We start from the raw sequence: 24,577 nt of genomic DNA on the forward strand, positions 1-24,577 counted from the left end.
AGTACACTGCATTCCATTTCCTGTCGTCAGCTCGCTTTCTGAGAGAGTTCAGAAACAGCAAACATCAAACAGCAGAGAAGAGGCCCCATGCCTCACCACAAGACGTGTTTTGGAGCAGCACAGCAGAAGCTCAGAGTTTACAATTTGAAGTTGAGAAAATAATTATTTTTATTTTCTCACTTATTCATATTTGACGTGAGTCAGCTGTGTTTTTCCGCACCGGAAAATAGTTCCCAAACCAAAATGACCCAGTCAAGACCTCCGTGTTAACTTGCACTCAATGTGAATGTATATATAGTATACAGAAGTAAATGGAAAAGAATCCAGTTACCGGTAATTAATTTACTTCGGGCGAAATCTTTCGATGGTGACGGCAAACTGCAGCTACAACTCGAAACCAAGCTATGGTCAGCGCTGATAGATTCGGATAATGGCTGGGTCATCAGGGAAATGCTTTCACCCCCTGATTTAAGTCTAAGGACTGTGGGAAGACCCTCAATTTGACGTGGGGGCGGCGTATCCCTTTAAGGAGGATAGCTCACGGCTCATCGCTGAAGAGGGTTACAGCTCACATAAATACAGTGTGAAATTAGCCAGGCTTGTCACTTGAGCATGGTCATGGTACATCCCCTTGGGATTGATCCGAGGAACATATAGCAGACTCAGTAGGTTGTGTTGGACTTTGATGGTGATCTAGTGCGCCATCTCACAGCCTAACGAGGCACTGTGGGGCAGTGACTGCAGCGAGGCAGGCGAGCCTCGCTTGACCTAATCCTTTCCAATGACATGAGTCATCTGTAGCGGCGCGCCCTGGCACTGCATGGGACTTGTGCTTGTTCTCTAGCTCTAGACCACGGTCGTCATAGGCTCTCTGATGGCCAATGCTCTGGTCAGATCAACACGGTTATGAGATCACCGTCTGTTGCACTTGGGACACCTCCTCTCCTCCTCTCTCTCTTTCTCTCCCATACTCTCTACCTCCTTCTCTCCATCCCTCCTTACTTCTCCTTCTTCATCATACTCTCCCTTTCTTCCAGTGTCATTCTCCTTCCTCCTCTCGAGCTCTCTCTCTATCTCTCTCTCTCTCTCTCTCTCTTTCTCCCACTGTTTCTCTCCCTCCTCCTCGCTCCCGCTCTTCCTCTCTTCCTCCTCTCTCTATCTCTACCTCCCAGCCTGCCAGGCCAGCTGCTGTGTAGCTGACATCTAGATGCTCTCGATGTCATCGTGTTGGCATGGAGCGCTGCTGAATCATGCCCCTGGAGCCAGGCCTAGGTTCAGTCCAAAATAGCTAATCTTTATCCTGCTTGGTTCCAGAACACTGAAAACAGGGGTAGGAGGAGTAGGGGTGGGGAGTGGGGATGGGGTTTGGAGGGGGAACTGGAGAGTAGTGGAGGCTGAAACCGCAGCCCAAGACACCTTGTTAGTGCAAATGCCCTGCGTGTTTTTCTTTTTTTTCCAAGGGGTGCAAACCTCTATCTCTTCTGGCCTTGGTGCCTGAAAACAGACCCAAAAATAAACAAATCCCCCAACGCCCCCCGCCCCACTCGCCCAATGGGACGGTGTATAGTGTAACCCAGTAGAATGCGGTGATGTCATAGAGAAAGGGTTTTGGTTGTCATGGACCTAAAATAAATTCCACCAATGAGAGGCCTTCTGATGCAACTGGGGAGAGAGAGACGGGGCCCTGCTGCGTCGCCTTTGATTGGTCCCCCCGAGGCGTTCTAAAACGGGAGCAGCGGCACAGTGTGACGCACTCTTTCAACCCCACCACCGGGGGCGCTGGCTGGCTGGCTGGCTGGCTGCACCACCTGTGGCTCCCCAGAGCTTTGGAGCCGTCTGCCCTATCCTGTGCCACTTCAGAACCACCTCCAATGCTGCTGCTGTTCTCTCTTTTCCCCAATTCTGACTGAGCAGAGCAGAGAGGGAAAATAAGGAGGACAAAATTAAAAGAAAATCCCTTCCATGTACATTCTCCTACATAAATACAGAAATGTTTTGAAAATAATATAAAACGGTCAAGGAAGAAAAGAGGGAAGATTGTATCTACGTATGTATATGCAAAGATGTGTATCTGTTTGAGATATATATATTCAATGTCTCAAAATAAAACTAATGCATAAATGAACAAACATTTTAATATTATTTGCAAACCAGTCTGAAGACACATGAGCTGTAGCATAAGGTACAGAGTCAGACTTTCAAAAGAGGGATTTTGAAACTGGCATTGCCGGTTTTCTGGGCCGATTCCAGCATCAGAAAAGCAAAACAAAAAGAGAAGAAAATTATAGCATGGCGTTCTTTTGCAGTCTGCCTGCGTTAACGAGTAGCTGCTTCACTTGGCTTGGCGTGTTACATGTTTGCTATCACCACCCACCAGCGCAGCGCCAGGAGACTTTGGGAGATAAGCAGCCTGAGGCGGAGAGCTCCGCGCTGGGCTGCGTGGCACGGCAGGCGCGTGGGAAGCCGGATGAGAGACTGATCTGAATCTTCTGCAGTGAGGCTGCTGATGTGGCCCTGGTAAATTTAGCAGCATTCATTTGCAATGGAACAGGGAGAAGAAAAAGAAAATCCATCCCTGTTTTCTGCCCTGCAATCGATTGACTCAATAGGTACATTGTAATAACATGTATATACAACTTTACTACACGCTATTACAACATACTCAACGTGTATTTTTGGGCATCTACATACCAAGGGTGCCTTGGGCCTCAGTTAAGCCCTTTGCATCCCTGGTAAAAGAACCATTCCATAGTACATATTATGGTCATTATTGTTATGGTGTGTAGATACACAACATATATGATGTAATAACGTGTACTACAGCTGTACTTACATGTTATTACACCAGTTATTCAACTGTACCTAATGACTAAGTACCATACACTGTAATTACAGCCCTGTTAAAATAAAGTGTTACCGCATTTCCATTAGAGAACGGTTCCATTTAGCCCTACCCAAGTTAATGCATGTCTGACTCCATTAGTGAATGGTAATTAACATAAAGGGCAGACGATGAGACAGGTACTGTAGGTGGATGGATGTAAACAACAACCATGCTTCTGATAAACGACAAGAGACTCCAAGTGCAGGAACTGAAGAGAGGAAGAGAAGAAGAGGAAGAGGGAGGAAAATGAAGAGAGATAGAGGAAGAGAGAACAGGAGAGAAGGGAAGGAAGAGAGGAGGAGAGTGGAGAGGCAGCAAGAGAAATAGAAGAGAGAGAGAGAGAGAGAGAGAGAGAGAGAGAGAGAGAGAGAGAGAGAGAGAGAGAGAGAGAAGGAGGAGGGGGAGAGAAGAAGAGGAAGAGCAAGATCAAAGGAAGGGGGAGAGAGGTCTAGAGAAGGCAAGAGAGAGGAAGAGAGACGAAGAGAGAGGAAGAAAGAAAGAAAAAAGAGAGAGAGAGAACTAATTTCGCTACTCCAATCCCACGCTGTGCCTATGAGGCATCCAGCTCCAGGCATCCTCCCACCCACTCCAACTCAAGCTCCGGCTCCTGCAGTGCTCACAACACAACACCGGAGTCTGGAGCCAGCGCTGCGATACTCATTTTGTCTTCCTTCATCATTATATAGGACTGATTTATTTGCATCTCGTGCAGATATGTATATGTGTGACCCTCTGCGGAAAAGAGATGTTTTCCAGCATTTGAGGTGGAACTGAGAAGTAATTTACACTCTGTGTGGACAATTAAGAATTCATCCAGAATGTGTACAGTGTGACTCTGTGGAAGACGAATGTTAACCGCCGAAACGTGTCAGATAAAATCAACAAATGTTTTTTTTTAATACTACGTACATCTGAAATATATATAAGAAATCAATCCCTTATAGTATGAGAACGTGCTGCAGGCCAATGCCGTGCCGTTTCTTTGGGCTACGGTTTTAGTCCCAGTATAACTCCACACACAGAGTCCCACATACATTGGCTACATTTACATGATGATTTTAATTTCGACTTAACTCGCTTTAATTCTAAATAAAGCTTAATTCCACTTTGATGTGTCATTTAATTCCGAATTGTGACTTTTTACATGACTTTTTCAAAGTAAAATCGATGGAACTATTTAATTCTGAATTATCAATTTGGAATTAAAAACGTTATGTAAACGTAGCAATACAGTACATACATGTATCAATACACAAACTGGGTTACCAACAGGAACAAAGACACATGCACGCGTCACGCACACACCAAACACACCCACTCACAAACACATGCACATTCACAAAAATAATGACAGTATATACACACTGACACGCACACAGGGTGGGACATGCACATGTCATTTCACACAATCACATAATACAATCACACAAATACACAAACACACACAGACACAAGCAGTCACACAAACACACACACATAGACACGAGCAATCTCTCCCACACGCACACACAAAATCAGACAATCACACATACGTACAGACAATCAAGCACATACACATACCATATACACACAGGCACACATACACACAAACACACATACACACACACACACAAACAAACAGTGAGAGAGATAATAATAAAAATCAAAAACACAGGCGTAGTGTGTCTCTGTCAGGGGGCCTCACCTGGAGAAGCCCTTTCCACACACGGAGCAGATGTAGGGCTTGTGCACGCCGCCGTCGTGCGAGCGCACGTGGTACGTCATGCGGTCCTTGCTGTTAGGATAGGGGGGATCAGAGGGCAGGGAAAGCACTGACTTGACTTGACTTGACAAGCGGGGACTACGTACACACTGTACTACACAGCCATGACGATCAGGATCAAAAAATGAGAATAAATTCTCTGACTAAGGCACTCCAAATTAAAATGTCTTTATTGATGTGACAGGTCCTACATGGACATATTAAAAACAAGGCCCACGCGTAGCGGCATGACGATGTCACTTCCTGTGGCTACATTAAGTTAATGTAGTACAGCACAACTTCCATGGCTCCTAATCAAAGTGGCTACTCTCCCTCAATCTCTAATAGTTTGGATCTGTGGAAAGTAATGCACCGTAGGGTCTGATTGTGGTTGGATGTAGTGTGTATGTACTGTACACCGCATTCCACATTATTATGCAAATGACATTTTTCGCTGTTTCCCCAAATAATCAATACGAATGACAGTCATCATAATTTTCAAGTAATCAGCCATTAGAGTACAATTTAAAAGTTTTTGAATGAACCTTCCAATGATAACAGTATTTTTTAAAATAATAAAAAACTTTAAATGCTCTGTTCCACATTATTACGCAAAATAGCTTTGTAGTGTTGTAATCCAAATTTCTTTCTTTTTTTCCCATTTACATCAAAACAGTTGGAATTTGCTACCTTCTAAATTACATTTCGATGTTCAAAACTTGGTCATAAGCTGTAACTGGAATGCTGCGTTTAACATTGAAGTCAATGGCAGGGCATTGCATGGGAATTATGGAAGCCCAGATATCCTTGATGCTTTGCTCTCAGCTGTTTTTGTTTGTTTGGTCTGGTGACCCACACTTCACTCTTCAATATACCCGTAGATTTCCATGCCACGTGTAGGTGCTTTGGAGGTGATGACATTCTAACGCACCAGACATAAAACCCCATTGAAAATGAATGGGATGCTATGTCTGGTGAGTTAGAATGTCATCACCTCCAAAGCACCTACACGTGGCATGGAAATCTACGGGTATATTGAAGAGTGAAGTGTGGGTCACCAGACCAAACAAACAAAAACAGCTGAGAGCAAAGCATCAAGGATATCTGGGCTTCCATAATTCCCATGCAATGCCCTGCCATTGACTTCAATGTTAAACGCAGCATTCCAGTTACAGCTTATGACCAAGTTTTGAACATCGAAATGTAATTTAGAAGGTACCAAATGCCAACTGTTTTGATGTAAATGGGAAAAAAGAAAGAAATTTGTATTACAACACTACAAAACTGTTTTGCGTAATAATTTGGAACAGAGCATTTTGGGCATTTGAAGTTTTTTATTATTTAAAAAAATACCGTTATCATTGGAAGGTTCATTCAAAAACTTTTGAATTGTACTCTAATGGCTGATTACTTGAAAATTATGAGGACTGTCATTTCTATTGACTATTTGGGAAAACGGCAAAAAATGTCATTTGCGTAATAATGTGAAATGCGTTGTATGTAGTACGTTTGTGTATGTGATTGTGTGTGTGTGTGTGTGTGTGTGTGTGTGTGTGTGTGTGTGTGTGTGTGTGTGTGTGTGTGTGTGTGTGTGTGTGTGTGTGTGTGTGTGTGTGCGTGCGCAAGATAAGCAGACGCTTGAGCTACCGAGCCACGGGAGCTACAGGTATGTAACCTCGCACTCACACCATATTGACACACACACTCACACACACACTCCCCTAGATGTAAGTGCAGAAAGAAGCCTAGCCCAGTCCACATCCACAAACACACACTCACCAACCACACACATACCGTACATCACTTTAAATGTGAACTCTAACCATGTTTCGAGTGTGGTTTAGATACTACGCACTGTATGTGTTTAACAGAAATAAATAAATACACACACACACAGAATTCTTGCAAACTTAGATATACACACACACACACACAGAAAATGCTTGCACAGACATAGATATACGCACATATACACACACCAGTATTTACACACACACACACACGCACACTAACATTCCTGTGTGTTGCCGTGTCTCCTACTCACCTGGAGAAGCCCTTGCCGCACACGGAGCAGATGTAGGGTTTGTGGACGCCGCCGTCGTGCGAGCGCACGTGGTAGGTCATGCGGTCCTTGCGCTTGAAGCGCTGCTGGCAGATGGGGCACTCGAAGGGCTTCTCGTCCGAGTGCGAGAGCTTGTGGCGGTTGAGGTGGTAGACGTCGCGGAAGGCCTTGCCGCACATGTCGCAGCCGTGGTTCTTCTTGACCGGCTTGGGGGTCTTCTTGGGCTGCTGCTGCTGCTGTTGCTGTTGCTGCTGCTGCTGCTGCTGGGGGTTCTGCTGCACAGTAAACAATACAGTAGGGGTTAATATTCGAAAAAAAGTGACATGTTTACTGTGTGTGGATGTTAGTGTCCACTCTGTAGTGTTATTTTAAGACTGGTATGTTTACTGTGTGTGGATGTTAGTGTTATATTAAGACTGGTATGTTTACTGTGTGTGGATGCTGCTGGTGCTGCTGGTGCTGATGCTGCTGGTGATGGTGCTGTTGCTGCTGCTGATGCGGATGCTGCTGGTGGCCCATGGGGGACGGGGAGCCGGTCGCCGAGGTGTTCAGCATCCCGGCGATGGTGGAGGAGACGTAGGGGCTGTTGCTTTCGTTGTGCCGCGTCACCGCGGAGACCAGGGGCACCATGGTGGGCGGGGCGGAGGAAGCGGAAGAGGCGGGGTTCTTCTTGGGCCGAGACACCATCTTGATGCCCGTGTGGCACGACTCGTGTCGCCGCAGGTGGTAGCTGTCGCGGAAGGCCTTGTTGCAGTAGCTGCAGACGAACGGCGTCTTGGACTTGGGCTCCTTCTTCACCACCACGGGCGCCGCAGGGGGGTTGTGGTGCCCCCCTCCTCCCCCACCTAGAACACAAAAGAATAGAAATGTTAAATTCTGAGGCCATCTCTGACCCAATAAACAATACAACTCAAATAAATAGTCAACAGCAACACAAACAAATATTATTAGGAGGATTTGATCAAAACGATTTCAAGGTCCACGTGGAATACCTTCAGAGAATCACTTGAGTTTGAGAATCACTGGAATAGAATACAATGACGTGTGCATCTATGGACAATACATGGGACATTCAATTCAAAAGTGAAGCAACCGCAGGAGGTGGGGCAAGATCCGGAAACTGGAAGAAAATGCCCATTTCTCATTCATCGTTATACTACTACAACAACTGAAACAATTGAAAACTGATGACTCTACCTTCACCCGCTCCTCCCCCTCCACCCGTGCCGCTGGCCACGTTGTCCTTGAGCAGGTCTGCGGCGCTGACCACGGGCGGCTTCTGGTCCAGCAGCGGCAGCACCGGCTTGACGTCCACCGGCTCCGACGTGGAGTTGAGCAGCGGCAGCAGGCTGTTGCCGGACACCTGGTGGTGGTGGTGGTGGTGCAGGGCCTCGTTGGCCTGCTGCGGAGGTGGACAGGAGAGGAGAGAGGGATGCAGAGAGGGGTAGGGAGAGGAGAGGGAGAGGAGAGGGAGGGAGAGAGGGGTGGGGTGGAGAGTTGTAATAGCCAGTCTTTCAAAATGTAATTTCCAGTCAATTCTCTTCCGCGTTTGTCAGGCATACCTGAAATGAGTTTACTAACGTTTTTGAATTGTGGATTTCGGATAATGATGTGAGAAGTATTTTAGACAAAACAAAAGCACAATACTGTTAAGACATCATGATATTCCCCGACTGTATGTAAAATGCTCAAATTCCATGACTGGAAAACCCTCCATTGAATTTCCATGATATTCCAGGATTTCCATGACCAGTGGGAACCCTGTACAAGAGGGCTTCACTCCCGCCCTCCCTTTGTACTTGTGGCCTCATGCTGACCTTGCAAGGCATCATTGACGACAGATGTTTAATGCAGTATTTCGCAAAAGTGCAATTCAAATATCATTTTCTCATTTGCAATGGGGATGCCGAATGGTGAAAAGGTACCTCAGTGCTCAAAATACCTCAGTCATGGAGGAGGATGGGGGAGAACACTGGTTAAAAACACTACCCCAACCAACCTGGCAGGTCAGGACTCAGGAGTCGAACCGGCAACATTTGGGATTCAAGCTTGACGCCCTAACTGCTTACCCATGATTGGCCTTTGCAAAGCAGAGAGTAACTGATTGTATCATTGTCGGCTGCTTGAGCTGCAAATTGTCACTCAATCGACACTCAATCAGTCAGTGAGGTCTGTGATGAGCCTCATATGTTCCTTCACTGTATTTTGATTAAGAGCTGACTTGTTGCATTCTGACAACAAGCACATACAAAAACATACAGTACATGCGCGCGCGCACACACACACACACACACACACACACACACACACACACACACACACACACACACACACACACACACACACACACACACACACACACACACACACACACACACACACACACACACACACACACACACACACACACACACACACACACACACACACACACCTGGCTGTGCTAAATGCCAAGTCCCGCAGGAGGAAATATGGAAATTATTGGAGCAAACAACGAGACAAAAATAGTTCAGGTCACCTTAACCTCCTCATACTTTTCTTAAGTCTGATCCCTGTGTTTGTGTGACTGTGTGTGTGTGAGTGTGTGTGCTTGCTTTTCATGCGTCATATCCAACCCCATATTCCATTCATCTGGTGTCACGCTTGCTATATCGACACTAACTGGAGATGAGATGAGACGAGAGGAGATGAGATGATAAAAGATACGATAAGACGAGAGACGAGACGAGATGACATAAAATGAGAGGGGGTGGGGGGACATGAAGGAATCTCTTCTCTCCCTAAAGGCGGTGGTCTTAAATGACATACTGTACTGTAGTGCAACATCTCATATCAGATCAAATCACATAAGCATCTTCTCTTGCAGTGACGTCAACCAGCGTCTCCCCCAAGAGCAGAATTGGAATGCTGCTGGTGTGATTGGAATGAGTGTGTGAGTGTGTGAGTGTGTGTGTGTGTGTGTGCATGCGCGCATGTGTGTAACAGTGTGTGTGAGTGTGTGTGTGTATGTGTTCATGTGTGTTTTTGTGTGTGTGTGTGTTCATGTGTGTGTTCATGTGTGTGTGTGTGTGTGTGTTCGATGTCTCCTGTGCCGGCCTGAGGTATGGGGAGAACACACACACACGCACGCACACACCGTATAGTGAGGGCAGCCACGGGGGGAAAACAGACACAGAGGGTGCTGCCAATCAAGAGGGAACACATGCACACGACACGGACGAAAGATGATCTCCCACTGCAACCGTATGTGTGTGTGTGTGTGTGCGTCTGTGTGTGTTCGTGTGTGTGTATTAGCTCATGTCCTTCATGGCACACACGAAGCACAGAATGCACTTCCCTGGAGAGTCGTTGGCACAAACACACACACACACAGTTCTCTTTCACTGCCCTAGGCTGAGAGAGAGAGAGAGAGAGAGAGAGAGAGAGAGAGAGAGAGAGAGAGAGAGAGAGAGAGAGAGAGAGAGAGAGAGAGAGAGAGAGAGAGAGACTAGCAGTGAAGTCTGTGCTGTGCTGTGCGCGTGTGTGTGTGTGTGTGTGTGTGTGTGTGTGTGTGTGTGTGTGTGTGTGTGTGTGTGTGTGTGTGTGTGTGTGTGTGTGTGTGTGTGTGTGTGTGTGTGTGTGTGTGTGTGTGTGTCCGCTTGTGCTGTGCAGAGAGCAGAGAGTCCAGAGACAGTCACGGCCCAGAGGACCACATCGCCCCAAACAGCCTGTCTGACACGCCCCCACATGACAAGTCACCCTCATACTCCAATGACAACACAACCAGGAAAACAAGCCTATTGCTATACTACATATACTATACTCACATACTAGCGGTGTGAACAAGCCTATTGCTAGATCACATACTAGGGGTGTGAATAAGCCTATTGCTAGATCACATACTAGGGGTGTGAATAAACCTATTGCTAGATCACATACTAGGGGTGTGAATAAACCTATTGCTAGATCACATACTAGGGGTGTGAATAAACCTATTGCTAGATCACATACTAGGGGTGTGAATAAACCTATTGCTATAATTCATACTAGGGGTGTAAGCGTAGCCCCATAATGCACACTGTTCCACCAGTGGAATGCAGTAATAATACTCAGTCAGTCATTGAAAAGTTATGTACCACAGTACTACACATAACACAGGGCCTTTAGTAATGCACTACAGCTTGATCAATGCCATTCTGGCAACAGCAAATGTATATTATAATGCCGTGTCTAAACGGGTTAAAGATGGCAAGACATTGCAACACTTTCACAGTACACGTTATATTGCTGCATATAAGATGCATAAGGTGGAATAACTGGTGTAACAAATACGTAATATGTACTAGAGTTGTATATCATGCATTTTAGTTCTACTTTTACTTCATACAACTCCAATTTATATTACAGCTCTGTGCTGTTCAGGGGTTTCTGCTTATAAATCGCATGTGCGTTCAGTTATGTCATATTCCCCATCACATGACATGACAGCCTCGCCCATATTCCAATATAGGCATAACAAATAGGCTAGCCGCAAACCCAGTCTCTCTCTCTCACACACACACACGCACGCACGCACGCACGCACGCACGCACGCACGCACGCACGCACGCACGCACGCACGCACGCACGCACGCACGCGCACACACACACACACACACACACACACACACACACACACACACACACACACACACACACACACACACACACACACACACACACACACACACACACACACACACACACACACACACACACACACACACACACAGGGTGATTACATGCTCACACGAAGGCGTCAACCCCAGGTCCAGTAAGTCAACACCCTGCTACAAATTTGATCTACCTAGCTCTGCAATCAGCTGCTCCTAACGAGCAGTCCAGACATGTATCGTTACTACCATAGACCAAGAGTTGTGACAACTGGGGTACAGGAAGTCGGTTGGTGACGTGATTCGTGTAAATTCAAATAATTCTTGGCAGCGGCTTTCTTTTGGCTGAAGACTAACACAGAACCACTACATAACCAGCAAAAATGAGATCAAATAACGAATTTAAATGAATGACGTTTTCCTTTACTGCACTTTCTGCGTTCGACGCTCACTTCCTGGAACTATTTTGGAACTATGTCAATGGAGATCTGTGCATTAAAAGGCTCCATGAGCAAAAACGGAGCACGGAGGTCAATGGGATTAGCCCAACTCTTACTCTGGGTAGACCAAGGTCAGCTGCTGATCCGAGTGACCGCAACAAGTCACCACAACAACAACAACAATTGCTGCGTTGCAAGGAAGTTGGCCGTTTTCACTTTCTGAACATGGCTGGGATTGATATTCTTGGTACTCAGACACGACAAAGACAATGCAAACAGGTCTTCTAATATAAAGCACTCACAAAATAGGCCTGCTGTCTGATGACTGATTAAAGATAGCATTAACTGGGGCATGGTGTAATAAAAATAGCTGTGCTATGGGTCAATTGCCTGTATACGTAATACCAGTAAGCTTAAGTCACGTGAAAGCAAAAGCAAAAACAAAATGCCATTCTACTCCATCATACCTATACAACTAATACCACAAATACTCTTTGCTCCTGATGAAGGCAGGATATGCAGAAAAATGTAAACATCAATTTTCCAAATCACCAAAAAATGAGAAAAAAATCAGTGTGCACAGTGTAGCCCTGTAATGTCTGCAGTTCCACCAGTGGAACGCTCTACTGTATTATTTGTTAAACAATAAGCTTAACAAACCCTTAAACACCACAGTTCCACACAACTAAACAATATTATAAGAGAGTATCTAGTAATGCATTATGATTTGGTCATTGCTATTCTTGTACTGTAGAACAAACAATAACAGCATCCAGTAACAGGGGACTTAATGCACTGTACAGTACTGATGCTTGTAACAGAAGAACCTTGAATCCGATTCCAACTGACCCTTTCCCACCACAGTACGTGCGGTCCATAAAATTGGTCCTTTCGTACAAATTTCCAGTTGGACCTGAGACTTTCCAGGCACTGGTGTGGTTCATAACACTGGTCTTTTGGTACAAACAGAGAGAGCCTGTAATTGTAGGAGACACGGAGAGATTATATCACATATTATTGTCCTCTGGAGTCTGGTAACAACACAGTGTCAGATGGGCTTTTAAATGAGGCATTTTGGCCTGCATGATTCTCTACTCCTATTGGGCTAAGCCACCCACAGAGTCATATACTCTCTCACACAAAAACACACAATCTCTAAATCTGAACAAACCCTAGAAGTCAAAAACATAAAAATGCAGACTTTACATGGAGGGATCATTGAGAGTAGATAGTTAGATAGATAATAGTTAGATAGATAGATAATTCTACAATCTATTCTTTAATAGTATGAAAAAAGCTGTCTTTCCCGTCCTAAAATGGAACACTGGAACGAAAGGCATGGACACATCATCATATTCTACATTCCAGTGAGCAAATATGCAAAGCCAAAAAAAGCCTTCAATAATTGATGTGTGCCATGCTGAGCTGTGCTGAACTGGGCTGGGCTGGTGTGTGTGCACTGTGCATGTGTGTGTGTGCATGCGCGTGCATGCCTTGTGAGAGGGGCGATGGCGATAGCTGTGGTGCTACTACCAGAGAGATTGAAGATGGATTTGGAGTGTTGTTGGAGCCAAGGCTAGGACCCCTGGGATGACATGGGCTGGACTTAGGTTGGGGGTATATGCTGGGGTGTGGTAGACTGGGCTAGGCTGTGCTGTGCTGTAGTGTAGCGAAGTGTAGTGGTGTGTAGTCTAGTGTAGTGTAGTAATGCGTGTAGTGTAGTGTAGGCTAGTGTAGTGTAGATGAAATCAACTTAACAAGAATTAATTTGGGAGGGCTTAGCTTAACTGTGCTGGGGGGACGGGTGTAGTGGACTGAGTGGACTGAGCTGCTGGGCTGTTGAGTAGTGTAGGGTAGGTAGTGTAGTGGGATGCAAGCACATTAACTAGGCTGGGGGTGAAGTAAGGTGTTGAGTATAGTGGACTAGGTTAGCGTGAACTGGTGGGCTACAGTGTAGTGTAGTGTGGTGTAGTGCAGTGCAGTGTCATGTAGTGCAGTGTAGTAGTGTAGTACGGGTGTCTGTCTGTGAGGGGTACCAGAGAGATGCGAGTCATTTAATACGTAGATTTGAGTGTGTAGGGCAGGGCTAGGCGTGGCTGGGATGTGGTGGGCTGGGCTGGACTGGGCTGAGGTTGTGTTGGGGTGTGATAGGCTGGGCTGGGATGTGATGTAGACAGAGGGGTGTGGTGGGCTGATTTGGGATGTGATGTGGAGAAGGGTGTGGTGGGATGGGGTTTGGTGTGGTGATGTGGGGATATCAGGGAGGGGGGGGGGTAAGGGTTACGAGGGGGGAGCTGGAGGGGTGTGTGTGTGGGGACGGGGGAGCTTAATAAGGGGGAACAAAGGCGTCTGAGGGGAGCAGCCCGCCGCTTAAACGCTCCGCTACACAGCTGCCTCATTCATCCCATTGGTCATGGCCTTCGCTGGACATAACACGACAAAGTGCGTGTGTGCATAGTATATGTATGAGAGAGGGAGAGAGAAAATGATTTTTTGTTAGAGTGTGTGTGTGTAGCAGAGAGAGAAAGACAGACAGACACATAAAGAGACACACACACACACACACACACACAGAGAGAGACAGAGAGAGAGAGAGAGAGAGAATCCATTTTTGTAGGGATCTATCGCAGAAAACGGTGTGTGTGTGTGTGTGTGTGTGTGTGTGTGTGTGTGTGTGTGTGTGTGTGTGTGTGTGTGTGTGTGTGTGTGTGTGTGTGTGTGCCTGTGTGTGTGTGTGTGTGTGTGTGTGTGTGTGTGTGTGTGTGTGTGCGCGTATGTGTACATCTGTGCATGAGCCAGAAAGAGATTATGATCCCTTATTTAAGCAGCAGCTTGAAAACTGTGTACGTGTGTACGTCTGTGTGTGTGTGTGTGTGTGTGTGTGTGTGTGTGTGTGTGTGTGTGTGTGTGTGTGTGTGTGTGTAGCATTGTGACGCTTTGCTTGATGTGCTTAAGTGTTTGTGTGTTACCATTTTACAGGGGAGTTTAGTTTATTCTTACTATTGCAGCAAGTGGGGAACCCCTAGTTCATGAAGAAAGCGGAGGCAAGAAAAGACAGAGAAAAATGAAAGAAGGACAATGAGAGACAATGACAGAAAGGCAAACACACTGGGACAGAAACAAAGAAAAAAAGAGAGCCAGAGCGTGAGACAGAGAGACAGAGAGACAGAGAGAAAGGGGGACAGACACAGAGAGAGATAACAGAAAAGAACAAGGGAGTGATGGATGGAAGGATGAAGGACAGAAAGAAAGACAATCAGATGGAAAGAGAACACAACACAAACAGAAACTCATCCAGCAGTAGCAGCAGCAGCAGCAGTAGCAGCAGCAGCAGCGTCCCTCCCTCCACGTCCACATCCCATGTCCCACATCCCATCCCATCCTACTCTCAAGCCCCCCCTCGGCTCTTTTGTGTGGGGCATAAATCCAGGCAGTGGTGCTTCTAATGCCTCCCAGGGGGGGCTTTGGAAATGGATTCTGTGGGATTTGCCTACAACACAACACAACACTACTCACTGGGCCCAGCTGTGGAGCTACTAGGCCTGCTGCTGGTGCTTCCAGTGCGGCTGCGATACATACTGTAACTTATGGGATGTTGGGTACTGTGTGTGTGTGTGTGTGTGTGTGTGTGTGTGGACATCGTAGGCTCTGTTAAATGCTTAGCTAAACACAGATATGATAAGGATAATGATGATGATGATGATGACGATTTTGCCTCTTCCCAGATACTTGTTAAGATGCAATGCTGATTTATCCGAAAAGTGGACCTGTATAGACCACACACGTGAACCAAAGCCCCCACATACAGTATGTGGCTGTCTCATGATCCTCCCTGATACGCTAATGGTGTTATTTAGCCCAGTGAGAGATATCCACTTATTCTGGTTCTGAGAGATATCACTTATTCTGGTTCTCAGAGATTATTCGGCGATGACCTTCTGCTGGTCAAATTCATCCGTCTTCAGATGTGCGGTTCTAAAATCAGAATGGTCTCAGGGCTACAAACCCAAAGCCACGTAAGCAGTCTAACGTTAAAACATTTTGGTTGTGCATGGCAACAGAATTTCTTGAAGACACCTTAAGTCATGACAAATCAAAAACACAATATTGTTTACCTGCATCTTTTCCTCAATTGATTTAAAAACACCTGTGGGGAAAATATGAACCTTTTATCGCACACCCCAATTCATATATGAAACAGATGCCTATCTTGAGGGGTAAAAATCTTTATGCGACTTCTTAAAATGACTATTTACTGAACGTCAATGAATGTCAATATCGGAGAACTGCAGAGAAGGTCTGGTAAGCTCGGTTTAGGGCCACCGTATTTCACACAGCATGCAGCAACTGTTACGAGGTCCTTGGGGTGGTTGTGCTTGTGTATGTGTATGCCCGCTTGTGCATGTATTAGTGTGTGCAAGCTTGTGTGTGTGTGTGTGTGTGTGTGTGTGTGTGTGAACTGCACACAGCTGTGGGTGTGTTATGTTTTGTGTGTGTGTGTGTGTGTGTGTGTGTGTGTGTGTGTGTGTGTGTGTGTGTCAGAAGGAGCGCGTGTTTTTGTGTAAGAAGGAGAGGAGAGCAGAGCAAAGCAAAGCGAGGAGGGGATATAGAAAGCAAGCGTATCGAGCTTAGGAGACAGAGTGGGTAAACAGTCCGCCAGACAGACAAATTAAGTGTGTCTGAGGAAAGGAAAATATGAGCCAGCGCGTGCAAAGAGCTGGGAATCCATTAGTCCGTCTGCAGAGTGAAGCAATTTGTATTTACATGAGATTAGAGATGCTGTGTGTGTGCACTGCACCGCACGCATCCAAGAGAGTGTTTGGCTAATCTTATGTATGCATGAGACGGGCAGACACACAAGCAGACATGGAAGACACAAGCTCAGCATCGGGCACTGAGGCTGCAATACAAAGTTACAGTAAGAAACGAGGCAGAGGCAGAGACCTGTGTCCAAAGTAGATAATGAAGAGAAGAGAAGAGAAGAGAAGAGAAGAGAAGAGAAGAGAAGAGAAGAGAAGAGAAGAGAAGAGAAGAGAAGAGAAGAGAAGAGAAGACAGAGGACCAGAGAGGAGAAGAAAAGACAATAGATGAGAAGCCAAGAGAGGAAAACAAGGAAAATAAAGGAAAATAAGAACATGAGAGAAGAGAAGAGAAAAGAGAAGAGAACAGAACAGAAGAGAACAGAACAGAAGAAAAGAGAAGAGAAGAGAAGAGAAGAGAAAAGAGAAGAGAACAGAACAGAAGAGAACAGAACAGAAAAACACAAGAAAAGAGAAAAAAGCATGAGAGAAGAGAAGAGAAGAGAAGAGAAGAGAAGAGAAGAGAAGAGAAGAGAAGAGAAGAGAAGAGAAGAGAAGAGAACAACAAAAGGGCGGAAGCTAATCGTGTTGTGATGACAAGACAGGCCCGGAGACAGACGATTTGTCTGAACTTGACTGATGCTGAGTTTGCTGATGAGAACCGTGCAAATCAGAAAAGAGAAGCAGCGGGAAGGAGCAGACAAGAGGAGGGAGACAGACAGACAGAAGCAGACAGAGACAGACAGACAGACGGGTGCCCAGGGGGTAGAGACAGTTAGTGTGCTGTGAAGGACAGACAGAGAAGAAGAACAGGCAGCACAAGAGCATGGGATAAAATCAAATTATATAAACGGCAGCACAAAAGTACAGACAGACAGACAGACAGGATTTCAGACACACAAAAAAAGCAGATGTGTAATGCTATGGCTGTGTGTGTGTGACACAAGCATTGCAGCGAAAGAATGTAACAGCTGAAAGATTGGAGTAAAAAGATGAAAGGCAAGTCAGGTGTACACACAGGGATGTATGTTATGGTGTAGGTAGGGAGAAAAGAAGGGCAGACAGTTCAACAGCAAGTTGTGGGAGATGGAGAAAGAGACTACAGGTTACAGCCGTGTGGGTCAGCAGCAAATGCACCTTCTACAGACAGACAGACAGACAGACAGACAGACAGACACAAACAGACACACGAGAGGAGGCCAATGAAGGACAACTGTGGTGAATGTGGTGTAGTGGACAAACAGGCAGAGTGGTGTGGTGGACAGATAAACAGACAAGACTGGTGAACAGACAGACAGACCAGATGTGGAGATTTCAGATAGGGGCCGAAGCAGTGAAGCGCTGCTGTGTCTTTGACAGACAGACAGACAGACAGACAGGACGTTTGTTGTGGGAGACAGACAGCCAAACTGACAGGCAGAAGGATGGGAAGACATACACACAGACAGACAGACATACAGACGTATGAACATGGAGACAGGGGTTGCAGAATGGAGCCGACACTGTGACTGTGAGATATACAGATAGACAGACAGGCAGACAGTTGTGGTGCACAGGCAGGCAGACAAACAGAAAGACGGGCAGAAAGACTTGTGGTAGACACAGACAAGCAGATGGACAGACAGACAGACAGGCGGATATGAAGGTGGAGACGGAGCTACGGGCTGCAGACGACACTGTGGTGGCCCACTGTGCCTTCACGGCCGGCAGCTGATTTTGATCCAAATCACCAGTGAAGGATGGGGGGTCACGCAGAGAGAGCGATAGAGAGAGAGAGAGAGGAGAAAAGGCAGTGGGGTATCGTTCTGTATCGGCCACACAAACAAATACCTTCAAAATGAGCTCAAAATAAACACACTAAGCTTACATACTTTGTTGCTCGTTTGCAAACACTCTCTCTCTCGCCCCCTTTCTCGGTCTGTCTGTCTGTCTGTCTGTCTCACACACCAACACACACACAGCCAGACATGGGGTCTCCCACAGCAATCTCATCTCGTTCTCAGAACAGGTTGGATAAGCCCAAGCGTGACTGAAATAGCAATGGAACCCTGTGACGACTAGACACCGATTGACTGACCGCACAGTCAATCAGAAAAAAAGAAGAAAGAACAACATTTTCCCGCAGAGAAAAGAGGAGAAGAGAAGAGAAGAGAAGAGAAGAGAAGAGAAGAGAAGAGAAGAGAAGAGAAGAGAAAAGAGGAGAAGAGAAGAGAAGAGAAGAGAAGAGAAGAGAAGAGAAGAGAAGAGAAGAAGGAATAAGATAAGAGGAGAGGAGAGGAGAGGAGTGGAGGATGCTATATCCAACTTTAATGGGATCATGCAGAGATCAAACTTAATCAAAGGCGTATTAGTGAGTGAGCATGCTGCACAGCTCAGCTAAGACGTGAGAAGAAACACTCACACTACAATATAAAGTGGGACCTGTTTTTTATTTTAAAATGAGCACCGCCACTGTGGTCCCATTTGAATAGAGCGAAAGCCATCAGTGAAAGGAAGGCATAAGCTTATCATCACAAACTGTATCGTTTCTAATGCACGTCAGACTCCACTCCAATTTCTTGCTTAACTCTTTGTGTGCATGTACAGTATGCCTGTGTGCGTGGAAGTGCATATAAGAGTATGACACACACACACAGGTGCCTGCAGGCAGTAGCATGACATCACATACAGTACACAACTATAGATGGGACATCAGCCCCTCAGCTCCGGACACATGTAGTATACTAGTACACACAGACACACACAGAGACACACAGACACACAGACAGCACTCCACTAGCCATCACTGTCTTCTTGAAAGCGCTTCTGCTCACCAGCATTAATGCAACACAAGAGACACAGAGGGCATATGGGAAAGATGAAGGGGACTAAGAGAGATGTAGAATGAAAGAAGTAAGAAGGAGAGAGAGAGATGGAGATAAAAGAGAGGGAAAGGCAAGAGAATAAAAGAAACATGGAGACAGAGAAATAGCAAGAGAGATAGGGTGAGAGAGAGAGGGGGGGGAGTGAAGAGAGCAAAAAGGAAAGATAGAAAGAGGGAATGAGAAAGAGAAAAATGGAAGACAGGAGAGGAGAGAGGGAGGAAAAAAGAAAGATTTGTCCTCTCTGAGGGACCTGCAAGGAGCTGTGATGAGTCTCTGGAGACCATGAGCCTGAGAGGTTCATGTTAGGCGGGAGAGAGAGAGAGTCAGAAAGAACGAGAGAAAGAGAAAGAGAGAAAAAAAAGGACAGACAGGTGGTGCGAGTGAGTTTTGGAGGGAAAACTTTCCCCCCCGGCCCGGCAGGGCCAGCCTGTGGTGAGCTTGACCTCCGTGTGCTTCACATACCTAATAGGCAGCGCACACTACAGAGGCTGCGGCGATAACAAAGCTGCAACTCAGGCTGAAGTCACTCAAGTGTGAGAGGCCTAGGCCTTCTCTCTCTCTCTCGCAAACCGCCTTACCTACGTAGTCGTTAACTTATAACAAATGCCACATTTATAAGCATGGTATACAGGATGCATTTAAAAGATAAATTGTTCTCCTTTTGTGGCTCAGTAGGTGGACATTTCACATAGAATGTCTAAAGTGCTGCATTTTATCTTGTCGGTAACTTCGTTACAAGTGCTGCATTTATAAGCATGGTATACCTTACATGGGACATTTACAAGACAAACTGTTCTCCTTTTGTGTCTGGGTAATCTGAACGTTTCATCAAGTTCTGCATATCAAAGAATGCTTGTTGTTGCAGCAAAATTGTCCTAAAAGAGTGTGTGAGTTTGCGGGTTTGCGTTTATAAGACTTAATCCTCCTTTCGCTCCAATGTCATTCTTACATTTAAGAAGTGAATATATATGGAGTCATGTTGTGCACTTAAAGAATGCTGATGCATATGTATATGCTAATAATGAGTAGTCGTTGTATGAGGACTGGAGTTTGTGTATAAAACGTTTTCTTCTTTCTCACAGGAAATCTGGATGTGCGTGCACATGTGAGTGCATGCATGTGTAGTGAGTGTGTGCTTGGGTGCGAGTGTGTGCTATTGTGCGCAAGTGTGTGTATGTGTTTACGTTTGTGTCTTTGCATGCGTGTGTGCATGTGTGCACGTGCGTGTGTATGTCCGTTAGCCACCTCGTTTGAGCCATGACACTCCATGCAGGAGGAAGAGATGCGTATTGGGAGCGACGCAGCGCGCTGTGGCCTGATAATCCCAGACCTGCTCAATGGGTTCTGCTCACCCGGGACGCCCCAAGAACAATGCCAGGGGTGACGCTCCCAATTACACCCGAGTACACCCACCCACCCTGCCACCCAAGCGCACCACAGCTCCAGGCTGCCCAGTCACGCCACGGGCACCGCCAACACCACCACCACCACCACAACAAGAGAGACACACACTGACATAACATCACCCTGAGCCCAGAGTGAACCCTGAGGAAAGTCTGTTGACCAAAAGCTTGGCTAATAAAGGTGCAAAAAGGAAGTAGGTGGGCACAGTACATATTTTTCGTTCATGTTTAAGTCTTTTATTTAATGTTTAGCACCTTTTAATCATGTGTGGGGGTGTAATCCGTGTCAATAGAGTCACCCTCTCACCATCACTCCCTCAATCATGGGTGTAATGTTCGGTCTAGATGGTGTGGGAACATGTCCATACCACTTTTTAGCTTTCATGCTTCCTATCGCTTTTCTTCACAAATATAATGCAAATAATAGCATACCCAGACATTTTGCCACTGTAGGTCTCCACTTGCCAAGCCAAACCTACACCTTTAGTTTGTCCTCAATCACACATGATGTCTGTGGCCATCATTAAACCAGTAGCAGAACAGCTCTACAGCAATTTATATGGATTATCAACAGAAGAACAGAGGCTGACAAGACAACCTACAAAGTTGTTTATGACTTCATAACTCCTGGTCAATGCTCTTACATCGACCAGAAATGAATTAAGCTTCTTGAGTTGCTGATAAATAGCAAGTCAATTTTTTGAATAACATGACTTAGATAAATTACATGTTTCACAGATAATGGTAGGCAATCGGAAAAAAAACGCACAAACTATTATGTTGTTTATGCACGTTTTTGTGTTTAGCCAAAGTTGCCATCACTGTCCCTCAAACTGAAACAGTATGCAGTGCACTACAGCAACATGTCCCACAATAATTTGTTTGTGTTCCTATATGTGTTCATAGCAGGCAGAGGAAGACATTGAGACTACTCTTCCAGTTATAGGCCCTACTGTCCAATAAAATACCCATGCACAGACATCAATCATCAACAACCAGCCTAGTGTCTGAATCAAAAGCACACCACGCTTTCTCTACTAGTAGAATCAAACGGATTTACAATCAGTTTAAAGATAAAGAGCTTGTAAATTATCCTGAAAGACCATGTAATAAAAGTGTGGAAGATGTCACATGTCAAAGGGTTGGGTGACATTCCCGATAAACCATTATGATGGCAATAACAGATTCGTGGATGTGTAATATGGCTCGAGTCGTACAAGATAAGAGTATCATAAGCAGTAAGTAGCATTTCACACTTTACATTGCAGCCCGTGTCAATGATAAACCTAAAGCAGGCAATTCATATTCCGTTATGCAACTGAAAAGAAGACACTAAATCGGCGCAGCTGTAGAGAGATGACCTTTTATTGTTTCCAGCTAAGTCCCATTGGACAGTGAATACTTTTGAGAGAGCTCCCAAGCCATGATACAACTGTTGCGATGTGTGAGAGCAACGCGGGGAACAACTGCGCCGAAGCTCAGCTGCATCCAGAGCCACTTCCAAGGGGAGGCTACTGGGTTTGGATAAGAAAATGGCGCAAATGCGCACAAAGCACTAATAGACATTTGCTGTATGATATCAAACATACACTGCCAGTTTGCCTAGGACGACATCACAGAGCAAACAGCCCTTTTCCTTTCAGCGCCTTATCTTTTTTTTATCCAAGAAAGTTTGCACCCCCTGCACCGTTACACGTCGCTGTCCAAATAGCTAATGTTAGCGAGCTAGGATGAAAAAAAAAAACTTTATTGGGATTAGCAACCTCAGAGCGCACTATAATTATTTGACCACAGGGATGCATTCTTCATAACTGCCATGGGATGGATAAAACCAAGGTCGCTTAAACATCACAACGTTGCAGCAGGCAGATTACCTCACCACTTGACTAGTGGGCCAAAGCAACATAGAAAAACTTTGAGTTTGAGTAACTAGCACGCTAGCATAGCTTAAGTGATGAACTGGGAATTGAAGCTCATTCCTTGGGATAGCTTGCTAGGGTAGCCAACTAGAGCTCTAGCTGGACAGCCATCGCTCCAAAATGTAAAAACAACCCTTGACCTAGCGAGCTAAGACTTTAAAAAGCTAACGATGCCATTTAGCTGTCCGTCGGACAACTAAATGCAATCTTTTGGACATTTCCTAAATTCCTACATTGAAAATACAAACGCATTTCAAAGCAACCACTTTCCACAACAACACTTATTCGCAGTCATGAAATGAAAGGACGAACCCAGGACAAGAACTGTCTGCTGCAACAAGCTAATACATTAATTATAAAGGGATTACACTTTCCCCTGTTGAAGTAACCGCTAACCGGTCAGTTCAGCCTGTCTGCCACCAAATCTCAGACGCGCAGGCTGCTCACGCACGCAGTCCCCAAAAGTCTCCCGTTTATCTTAAGTTATTGGGCACATTGGTAGGGAATATTATATCCTACCAGCGAGTTCATATCAAAGCGAGGGGACAGAAAAAGTTCAGAATCAGAGATAGCCGTTAGCCATCCATTCCTGAACCAATATTCGCACGTCTCATTTCCCTCAATTGCACGGGGAGATGCCAGAGAGTAAGGTTGAAAGAGCTTGGAACGGAGTGTTATGTAAATTTAACAGATTATGCACTGCACAAATGACAGAACGCACATAGAAGAAACAATGTTGCCAACTGCGTCTGGGGCCATCAATATGTCTCGGTGATGACGAAGGTTGTTTACGCAGTTTTATGATGGAGCAGCGGAGGACTGCGCTGCAATAAATACTATGCAAAGTACTTCGATGTGTTCAATTGTTTTGTCCTCTTAAAGTGCATCAAATTGAAATTACATTCCGGTAATTTAGGGTAAAATAACCGGTGAATTACTCCGACAGTGTTCCCCCTCAAAGCGTCATCCCGTGCTATATCCCTCACAGCTGGAAGTCTGGGATTGATGGAGCTGTGGAACTAGCGAGCTACCTAGCAGCGCGAGCTAAAATGAGCTAACTAGCTAGCGCGCTACCATTGTTTTGCTTGGATAGCTTCAGTTGAAATAAACATATTAAAATGCTGGAGGACCACTATGCATTCTGTTATTGACGAATAGTAAGTGGGGGTAAACCAATCATTCAATCTGATGGCTCACTTACCTGAAATAAAAACGAACTCCAGCTCGGTTCCATTGCAACACTTAAAAATCTGCAGGAAACCTACTAGAAATCTACAACAAAGCAGCTAAACATGGCAGCTGCTACAACTTCCTGTAACCCTTAGGGCCAAACCATTTTATCTGAGATTTGGTGAGATATGATTGTTCTATTTTTCCCCATCTTGCCATTTTCAGCTATTTGGTTATGCAAGCTGTAGTGTTACATTGTTGTTACAGTTTTATTCACAGGAAGAATAACGGCAGCTCATTTAATTGGTAATACATCTGGCGGGTGCCGAGGAACATCCATTTTGAGATGTAATAACCCCCATTAATACATATTTCACAAACCCTTGAAAAGGATATCAGAAAATGGCATGGAGTGAATGGTTTTCGACAATAATTCTTGCACAGAACACAGATTGTGATCGAAGGGAAGCACGTCTGATAACTAATTTATTACAATGGCCAAACTTCACAGCAGTTAATTGAGAAAAATGGAAATCTAAAAATAAATAAGCTTATTTTAGATAGCCTATAAATAGCCTCTTTGCGTGCCAAAATAATCCAATTTCTTTTTTTTCACAGAGTAATACATTGAAATGCAGGGCAACATGTTTTATTTGGAATCCAT

At 45.3% G+C, this 24,577-nt stretch overlaps 1 protein-coding gene across 2 annotated transcripts in view; it reads right to left on the reverse strand.

Moving 5' to 3' along the window:
- The window catches only part of LOC134454111 (vascular endothelial zinc finger 1-like), a 38,100-nt gene extending 14,081 nt beyond the window's left edge, over positions 1–24,019 (reverse strand). For both annotated transcript variants that reach the window (XM_063204904.1, XM_063204903.1), the window contains exons 1-5: positions 23,945–24,019; positions 7,885–8,089; positions 7,117–7,532; positions 6,670–6,962; positions 4,569–4,658 (exon numbers count right to left, since the gene is read on the reverse strand). In XM_063204904.1, the coding sequence (XP_063060974.1) occupies positions 4,569–4,658; positions 6,670–6,962; positions 7,117–7,532; positions 7,885–8,089; positions 23,945–23,977 (1,037 nt within the window). In that variant the 5' untranslated portion in view covers positions 23,978–24,019. The remainder of the gene's footprint in view (positions 1–4,568; positions 4,659–6,669; positions 6,963–7,116; positions 7,533–7,884; positions 8,090–23,944) is intronic.
- Positions 24,020–24,577: the final 558 nt, after the last annotated feature.

The sequence above is a fragment of the Engraulis encrasicolus genome, chromosome 8 (genome assembly GCF_034702125.1).
Source record: "Engraulis encrasicolus isolate BLACKSEA-1 chromosome 8, IST_EnEncr_1.0, whole genome shotgun sequence".
In the NCBI taxonomy this organism is placed as follows: domain Eukaryota; kingdom Metazoa; phylum Chordata; class Actinopteri; order Clupeiformes; family Engraulidae; genus Engraulis; species Engraulis encrasicolus.